The 10,187-nt window shown below is 36.5% G+C and overlaps 1 protein-coding gene and 1 non-coding gene across 2 annotated transcripts; both read left to right on the plus strand.

Moving 5' to 3' along the window:
• Nucleotides 1-6,742: 6,742 nt before the first annotated feature.
• LOC143545391 (shikimate O-hydroxycinnamoyltransferase-like) lies at nucleotides 6,743-8,314 on the plus strand. The gene is made up of 2 exons (XM_077037304.1): nucleotides 6,743-7,223; nucleotides 7,418-8,314. The coding sequence occupies exons 1-2, from the start codon at nucleotides 6,810-6,812 to the stop codon at nucleotides 8,279-8,281; spliced, it is 1,278 nt and encodes a 425-aa protein (XP_076893419.1). The 5' UTR covers nucleotides 6,743-6,809; the 3' UTR covers nucleotides 8,282-8,314.
• Nucleotides 8,315-9,433: 1,119 nt separating this feature from the next.
• On the plus strand, nucleotides 9,434-9,506 carry LOC143545417 (small nucleolar RNA snoR60). The gene has a single exon (XR_013137425.1). It is a non-coding gene; the product is annotated as a small nucleolar RNA snoR60 (small nucleolar RNA).
• Nucleotides 9,507-10,187: the final 681 nt, after the last annotated feature.

Raw genomic sequence — 10,187 nt, forward strand, 5'->3', positions numbered from 1 at the left:
ACTGAAGCATCGACTCCATGGTGTATCCGCGACGACGTACTCGGCCACTCGATCTCGTACGTCACAAGCCTCTAAAAATGACCAACTGATGACCGTTTTGTAACGCGGTGTCATCTGTCGGAGGCGCATATACCTATGGGAATGATCGGTATCGGCCTGAAACTGTAGATATTGGTACCTAGCTAGTATATTGTCATCCTCTACCGCCCTCGGCACCTGGCCTTGCTCCTGCTCATGCTCAATCTCCATCTCCACCTCGTCCTCCATCTTTAATATTTAAGAAATAATAAATTAAATTATAATAATTATAATTATTAAATAATAATAATAATAAGATATAACAGTAGTAATAATAATAATAATAATAATAATAATAATTATTATTAAATTAAATTAAATTATATTATATTTATAATAATTAAATAATAATTATATTAATGGGACCGATAGTTATATTTGATTTCATTTCACCACAAAATAAAAATGTTAGATGAATTAAGAAACCAAAAACATTTAGTAAACTTATTAACTCAATCTAACCATTCACACTTTGTAAACCAAATCGAAATCAAAACTACACAGGTAGAAACAAAGACGTTACAACAACCCGACAATAAAAAACTAAACTTATGACCGTTTTGTAACGCGGTGTCATCTGTCGGAGGCGCATATACCTATGGGAATGATCGGTATCGACCTGAAACTGAAGATATTGGTACCTAGTATATTGTCATCCTCTACCGCCCTCGGCACCTGGCCTTGCTCCTGCTCATGCTCAATCTCCATCTCCACCTCGTCCTCCATCTTTAATATTTAAGATATAATAAATTAAATTATAATAATTATAATTATTAAATAATAATAATAAGATATAACAGTAATAATAGTAATAATAATAATTAAATTAAATTAAATTAAATTATAATATTTATAATAACTAAATAATAATAATTAATAATTATATTAATGGGACCGATAGTTACATTTGATTCCATTTCACCAAAAAAAAAATGTTAGATGAATTAAGAAACCAAAAACATTTAGTAAACTTATTAACTCAATCTAACCATTCATAGTTTGTAAACCAAACCGAAATCAAAAGTACACGGGTAGAAACAAAGACGTTACAACAACCCGATAATAAAAAACTAAACTCGAATAAAAATTTTGCCTGAATAAAAATTATTTGATCTAATTTAACTACCCTCATTCAAAGATGCACATAGAGCGTTACATTTAAATCAAAATTTGGCACAAAATATCGTTTATAACTTATGAGTAAATCCAATAATAACAAAAATAATGAAAACGTACCTTTTAATATTAACGGCGACGGTGGTGGTGATGAACGACGGCAGCGGTGGTGATGAAAGGCGGTGGTGGTGAATGGCGGATAGGGTGGACGACGATGGGGTTTGGATGGCGGTGTTTAGACGGCGTGTTGACGGGAATGGTGGTGATGATGAACGGCGGTGGCGGTGGTGATGAACGACAAATAGGGTGGACGACGGTGTTTGGTGGTGCTGGGGTTTTGATGGCGGTGTTTGGACGATGTGTTGACGGGAATGGTGTTGGGGTTTAGACGCCGACGATGGGATGGACGGCGGGGAGACGGGAATGGTGATGGGGTTTGGACGGTTGCAACGGCATGGACGGCGGGGTTGACGGGAATGGTGGTGGGGTTTGGACGTCGGCGACGGGGAAACAGAGATGGGACAACGGTGTTTTGAATTTTTTGGGGCTTCAAGCCGTTCCGATATAACCTCGCAACTAGATCAAGTTCATCGCTGGTCATTTTCCAGAGCTCCGCGTACCCCGCCTCAAAGACAACGAGATCGTGGTTGTGTGTCTCGTTTACCAGTTCAAGCCTCAAAGATCTACCTGACGATTCGTACCTGCCTAGGAGTTTAAATGGACAGTATTTTTTGATACTACCGGTACGCCTGATCGTTGCCCTCAGTCTGGGTTCCCTCCACGATTGCATGCAAGTTCCATACCGTTTGTCCTTGACCGTCGGACCACAATAACACACCCATGATCTCATCCTCTGTGTTTGACCCATTCCTCCAACTCTTTACGGGACTAAAAAAAACCAATTACAAATAAATATTATAAATAATAATAAATATATTAATTAAATAATGAAAATAATAAAATTAAATTAATAATCCTAACAATAATAATAATAATTAAATAATAATAATAAATTCTAATAGTAATAATAATAATAATAATTATAATAAAACAAAAAATATGGTGTCTTATATTATTTGTTTTATACGAAACCATCGGCTCGCGTATATAATCATCATCATAATTATCTTCATCATCTTGGTTCCCCCAACATGTTCGTTTCCCTCGTTATACCGTGAAACTTCTACGGGTACGTGGTACTAAGAAGACTGGCCTCTATAATTCGACCCGCCAACAGGTAACTGGTACATTGGCTCACCATAAATTGTTCAGGTTGACTCTCGTAAGCGAAATACTCTTGAAAAACGTAATGGTAACATATATTAGTTAAAAATCAAATAACGACTTTATATTAAACATATATTACCTGGTTCAAATTTGGTAACCCGGGCTTGCTAGGCTGATCATAAAGCTGTTCAACGCGACTATCGTAATGGTGATACTCCTGACAAACGTAATGGTAACATATTTTAGTTATAAACAAACTAACAAATTTATATTATATCAATATACAACGAAACCTGGTTAATCAAGTAATCCCGACGCGCTAGGCTGATCTTTAGGCCCGTATCTCGGCTCCTCCTCGTTGTCAGGAAACATATTGTCGAACCACCACATTTTATTTTTTTGGTTTTGATTCTCTAAAGGTGATATTGAATTGTGTGTACATGTATTTGTGCATGGTAACATATATATAATAAAGAGAAGAAAGGGGGAGCTGGATGGCTCAATTATTCAAACTGAACCTATGTGCCGCGTATTGTGCTATGCGCGACCTATAGGGTACGATATGACAACCTAGGGCTGTCAAAATAAGTCCTAGGTTGTCAGTCGTACCCTATAGGTCGCGTATAGCACAATACGCGGTCTATTCCTCTTAATATGGGGCGTATTGGCTCAATTATTCAAACTGAGCTTGATGTCGTTACAAGAAAAAAAAAGATGGTCTGGAGATTTGAAATGCCCAAAGACGGAGCTGACATCTTTCTTGGCGAACCCTTTAAGCCCGATACTCTCAAGGATTTTCATTCTTGGAGCTTTGACAGCCAAACTGGTGAGGTTGTGATTCGATGCAAGGGAGATTCAGGATACAAGGCCTTCCGCTTCTTTGATAGCACTCGTTGATGTGGTTTGACAAAGAAGACATAATGAAACTTTACAAGACTCCTCTTCTTGTAATCTTTGATCCGTTTCAAGCAAGTGTTGATCCTATAGTTAAAAAGTTCAACAAGTTTTTTCGCCGCCTTGTTGAGGATCAACTTGAAAATGATTGCCTCGTCTGTGAAACAGGTTGAAGACCGAAGCTACAAATAATACTAAAGACTATAGGGAGATTGTAGGACCCTATTTTTTAATGTCGTCTTTTGTATTATTTCGTTTTGTTAATCGTTGTATTATGTTAGCTTTCGATATGCCTTGTAATGTTTGGGCATAGCCCATTGTAAACAAAGCCCTTTATGGGCCATGTAATCGAAAGAATGGTGCATGGAACTTGCACTATAAATAGTGCAACATGCACACACTAACCTTTTTTGCAAAAATCAGCAACTCTCACCTACTCTCTCTACCTTATCTTTTCTAACTTTCCATTTCGGGCAATAAAAAACCATGGAAGACACGAGATCTCGATTGCTTGTATGTGATTTCCGCTAGCATACAAGTGAGATTGATTCAAGTAATAATTGTTATGATCCCGTCTTTTAGGACTACAAAAGAGTTTTGTAATAAGCCATTCGCTGGCCGTGGCGAATGGAGGGTCCATTCGCTAAGGGATGTGGCCATTGAACCCGTCACTATAAATAGTTTGTAATTTATGAGTTCTATAACGAATTTGATCTATTTTATGAAGTAGTGTCCAAAATCTGTCAAATTCACTTCAGAAACACACGCTACACACTAAATAATTGAACAAGATAACTATTATCAAGGAATAGATCCGAGTTATATGAATCAATTGATATTAGCCTAAGGGTAGTGGGGTCTGATCCAAACTCAAGTGATCCAATATATTTGTGCCACGTAGGTGCTAACGTGGCACAGGATCAAGCCCTAGAGGGTGTTGTGGTCAAGGTGATCAGGGGCTTGATTGAATTTCTTTTGTTATGCACACCATTATAAATAAAAATACTTCATTAAAACATAAATAAAAAGGAAAATAAACACATAAATTTAAAATACATAAAAATAGCGTTTTTATTTTTTTCCCCGCCAATTTCTTCCGAATAAGATCTTTTTCTTCCTCCATTATCGTTTGGTCGGATAGCGGTAGGTGGCTAAAGTCTTTGGCTAGAAATGCCAAACTCTTGAACCGATTTTTTGTATGTCTTGCTTCACCAATCGAGAGTAGGCTACTTGACAATTCGTTAAATTGTATCTCGAGCTTCACCAATCCCGCTTCTCCGGTTTTCTTCTCCTTACCTTTGTGGGATTGTTCTACGGGTTTAGCCGGCTCCGGTTGTGTGTTGATATTACCGTAACCTGAGCCCGACATGGTTTTAAATTTGAGAAACGTTGAGAGGTTTTTAAATTATTAGAGAGAAATGTAGTGAGAATGGTGTGTTATTATTATAAAATTGGGTAGTTATTTATAGTGAGTTTGTAATAAAAAAAAACGTTTTTTTTACATTAATAATAGCCAACGGCTATTTTTTTAAAACCACACTAGCCAACGGCTAGTTTCCGCCCCACAGTCCCGGCCACCCGCTCGTCTGCGCCCCTGATCACGAGAATGGTGTAGTGGTGTGCGCGACGGCCACGTCGGGCCACCCGCGCCCCACTATCTAGATTATGTCTAGTTGGAAGGCGATTTGTAAGCAAACTCCAACTCGAAACACAAACCCTCTCAGGTATATAACTGTTCCACCTTGTCGAATAAGAAACATCCGAAAGCTCCATCCAGTCAAGGTATGATTAAATCGGTTTAACAGATAATTTTTCCTTTCCTTAAAGGACATCATGATAGAATACAGAGTTGAGCCTGTGGGGGTGTGTTGTTCAGTCTCCACTCCACCTCTTGGTTCTCTTCTCCAATTCCACGTTGAAGTCGAGTAAACCAGCCTCTCAGTTTACGTACAAATTTTCTTAACCTTCAATTAGAATTATCTAGGACACAACACTCTCAAACTAGAGTTTCCAATCCAAACATCTTTTCATAACTAAGTGTTATTTCGTTTCCCGCCATTTTCTAATAGTCGTGTGAAGCAAATTCATCGTTCAATTCATCTACCATCATGGTTACAGAAGTCACTAGCAGCTCCTAAGTATATTAACCGGGAAGTTGCGAGTACTCGGTCTAAACGGAAAGTTCTTGAGGAGTATTCGGACATGGTATTTTATAAAGAAATTAATTTTTGGTAAATTATATATATATATATATATATTAAATATCGTAAGTTTACTAATATTAAAACAAAATACGGGAATATCAATAATTAAAATATAAATTATATATATACACATATATATAGGGTTTGCTCTCTGTAATTGCTTAACGTATGATAGGTACGCGACACGCTAAAGGAAAAAACAAAAACACTCAAAGTCAAAAATACAAAACGCTTAGCCAAAAACCAAATTGCTCAAAAATGGTTTTCGTGAAGAAAAGTAAAAAATTGATCGATTAACGATCCGAAACTGTTTATTTCGGTGAACCAATGATTAATTGGATATGTATTGACGATTTCGAGATCTTGTGATGTGATTTCGTAGATCGATTTCATGAATATAAATATTCTTGTACCTAATATACGTTAAGCAATTATTGTATTATATTTTTTCTCTCTCTCTCTCTCTCTCTCTCTATATATATATATATATATATATATATGAACAGGTTCAAGAGGGAACTAAAAAAAGTGAAGAATTATTCATTTTATATGTAAAAAAAATACTAAAAATTCATTTTTCATGTAAAATACACATTTTTTACATAATTGTTTTAGAGCTTTTTATATATAAACACATGTAGAAGCCCTTAAATACCTTTATGGAACCTCACCAACAAGTTATTAGGATTCTTTATGAACCTTAAATATTGACCTATGTCTAAACCCTTTTACAATTTTAATTAACACTGTCTCCCACCTCACTCATAATAATAATAATAATACGTCACCCAAGAATATATTCTAGCTTTATTTATCACTCCCATTGGCATCAAGAAAAGAGAGAAGCTATATATTCTCAACTCAAAAATGAAAGTATTATGTTTTCTTTCTAATTGAAAAGCCTTTTTTTGAATTTCTCAAGATACTAAATAGTTTTCTAAAATTTAGAATATAGGCTACATAGTTATCAAGATAGACTAATATAGTTTTTTAACTTTAAATTTTATATCACTCTTACTCTTCTTAACTCCTTAAAATACGAAGATTATAGAGGCCTACGACATAGTTACATATAAAGTAAAATAAATTAAGCATAAAACTTAACATAAATATTCGTACGTTAACATATTACATATACGTGCATACATACATGTTCATACATTGAAAGGCATCGATACAGGATATATTTTAATTCAATAAAATTAAGGGATGCCTCAATTATTAAACTCCACATCTTTATAAGTGAGGCTGAAGTTGAAGAATATCATTTGTTAAGTAGCACAGATAAAAATGAAGGTGGTGGAAAGAGAATCAACGATGGTGAAGCCATCTGAAGAGACACCAATGACAAAGCTATGGCTCTCTAGCCTTGATCTCAATGTCTTCAGCGAATATACACTTACAGTGTATTTTTACCAGCCCAATGGTGCTCCCAACTTCTTTGATACCAAAGTTATGAAGGACGCTTTGAGCAGGGCGTTGGTTGCGTTTTACCCATTGGCGGGACGACTTAGACATGGCGAAGATGGCCGGGATGAGATCGATTGTCAAGGACAAGGGGCGTTGTTTCGGGAAGCCGAATCGGATGGTGTTATTGATGATTTTGGTGGTGATTTTGCTCCCACACCGGATTACTTGAAACTCATTCCGGTGGTTGAAGATTGCTCTCTGGGAATTGAATCATATCCTCTCATGAACTTGCAGGTATAAATTAACATGTTACTTAATATTCACAATTATGTATGTACGTACGTATGTATAAATTAATAGTTTACTTAATATTCACATTTATGTGTGTGTTACATGTATGTATGTATGTATGTATGTATAAATTAATAGTTTACTTGATATTCACATTTATGTGTGTGTGTGTGTGTGTAACAAATGTCTTTGAGTAGGTAACTCGCTTCAAATGTGGTGGAGTTTCGTTAGGACTTGCGATGCACCATCGCGTCCAGGATGGGATGTCTGCATTGCACTTCATCAAAACATGGTCCGATATGGCTCGTGGGCTTGACATCACCGTCCAACCCTTCATAGACCGGACACTCCTCCGTGCACGAGACCCACCAAGACCAGTTTTTGAACACATAGAATACCGTCCAGATCCAACAGTGAAATCGCCCTTAGATGCAACGAAAACCGTCTTCTCAAAGTTTAAGCTTACCCGAAACCAACTTGATATGCTCAAGTCAAAATCAAAGGAAAACGGTAACACATTTAGCTACAGCTCTTTTGAACTTCTCTCGGCCCATATTTGGAAGTGCTTGTGTAAAGTTCGCGGGCTTCCCGATGATGTGGAAACCAGGTTTGACTGCCCGGTCGATGGGCGGGCCCGCTTGGAACCACCACTTCCGCCAGGCTTTTTTGGTAATGTCATCTTCAGAGCCAACGCTATAGCGAAAGCAGGTGACATTCAATCCAAACCTTTGTGGTACGGTGCAAGTAAAATCCATGATGCTCTAGCGAGGATGAATAACGACTATTTAAGATCTGCACTTGATTATCTAGAAGAACATGATTGTCCAAGGCCTAAGCTTAATTACAACACGAGTCTTGTAGTAGTAAGTTGGGTGAAGCTCCCTTTTCATGACACAGACTTTGGGTGGGGTCGGCCAATCTTCATGGGGCGTACGAGTATCCCATCACTAGGTTGGTGTTACATGTTTCCAAGCCTGATAAACGATGGGAACTTATCGTTCACCATGGGACTAGAAGTTGATCAAGTGGAGCCATTCAGCAACTTGTTTTATGCAATCTGAACTTTATGTGTAGTTTCATAGCAATAATATAATCATTAAGACTCTTTCTCATATCTCATGTAGAGTTTAAATTACTTTTGAAGTGTTATAAATAAGTTTGTATGTATGTTACATGTAGGTAATATACATTAACGGCAAACATATAAAATTGCATGTTATGTTTTGGTATACTTCATCCTTTAATTTCATTTTGTGGGATGTGTGGTTATTTCTCTTTCTTTTGTCTTTAATGATTTTGTGAAGTCATGATAGAATTTAACTTTTGGTATTAAAGCGTAACCATAATTTTTACATCATTAAAGTCGTATAGGTGAGAAGTCAAGGTTTAATTATAACTCAAAACAAAAAGGATGAAGGATTGAGTCTGGTTTCTTAGTTATTACAAAATCATTCGCTTATCGGTTTCAATGTTTCACATGATCCTTGTCTTGGCTTTGGTTTGTTACGTTTGTAGCAAGACATAAAACCTTCGGATATCACATACCCGATAATATCACGGCCGAATAGGAATGAGAGGAACAAAATTCCATCGACCCAATGTCTGATTTATGGAAAATCTCCCGAATCAACAAATCATTTATTCTCGGTGTGTGAATTGGCAAGGTGTGTGGAAGCGGGTGGGTCTTTGTGTATAACAACTCCTATAACCGGGATTCATTTCTCGATATGTTGAATAGGGTGGATACTTAGCATATCCAAGATGAGAAAACGAAGTTGATAAAAGCGATATTGGTGATTGCTATGTTGGTGCGTTTGATGATCTCATAACAACAAAATCTTCGACATCAAAGTGGTGTCCATTCAAAAATCCATACAACGGGGGCAGATCTACGTATCCAAGTGCGGGTTCACAGAATCCACCGAGTTTTGGGTTTATATAGAAAACCTATATAAAATATGAGATAAAACCCACAAATAAATTACAAGTGAACCCATATATAAAATGAAACAATGATCTAGTGGTAAACACACTCCATCTTATTGTGTTAACCCGAGTTTGAACCCCTCTCTGAGTGAGTTTTGTTATTTTCCAATTAAGAGCTTTTTAACTGTTCATTTGGAAGGGTGACCATCTTCTATTATTGAATCTGAGCTGGTTAATTGTATTTGTTTTCATAGTTTTAATAATATTTTTCTTGGTTATTTGCAATGTCTCATATGAAGAGCTACTCGGATTCATCTTCAGGACATCGTGGATGACGCAAATACCAAGTTTCCGATTGCGTTTCTTTTCATCAATTTTTTGTGTTTTATTTGTGTTTTAATTTGTACACCAAAGGTACGTATTGTTGCCTCTTAAGTTAATGATCCTGTTAGACAAGACTCATTAGCCTTTGTGAACATAATGGATTTTGTTGTTTCTCATGTTTGCAAGTTAGGATTTTAGCTCTCAATGCATCTTATGCTTGAAAAATGGAGGCTATTTTATAATATCAATTAAGATTTGCTTTTATTTTTCTCATTTTCATATTATTTTGGTTATTTGTTTTTTAAACTTTTCATAAAATTAAAAGTACCAACAGTCAATAGGAGAATTGCATTGATAGGCTGTGTTTGCCTATGGAAGTTAAGAAGCCTCGGGCAGAGCAGTTTAAACCAATGGAGCAAGTAACCCTCGAGCCCTTTGAACGAGATCGTGCTTGTGTATATTACAAGGTAAATTGGTTTAGGTATTATGGAGGAATTAAAATTGGTGAATATTTGATCACTGGTGACTTGCTGCTTGGAATATTTGGAAATGTGATACTTGAAGTGTTAAATGGAAGGGTTATTCTGGGTGGATATTCAATGGAATATAGGAGGTGTGATGTAATTAGCAAATAAGGTGTGTTTTTCTGTGTTTTGCTTGTTTGTTTCTAACTTGGGTACGTCTAGTCTCTGGCTAGACATGCTTAGTTCGTTTGAT

This window comes from Bidens hawaiensis, unplaced genomic scaffold (assembly GCF_021521415.1).
Source record: "Bidens hawaiensis isolate Kalapana, Puna unplaced genomic scaffold, B.hawaiensis_p1.1 tig00013943_1, whole genome shotgun sequence".
Classification (NCBI taxonomy): Eukaryota; Viridiplantae; Streptophyta; class Magnoliopsida; order Asterales; family Asteraceae; genus Bidens; species Bidens hawaiensis.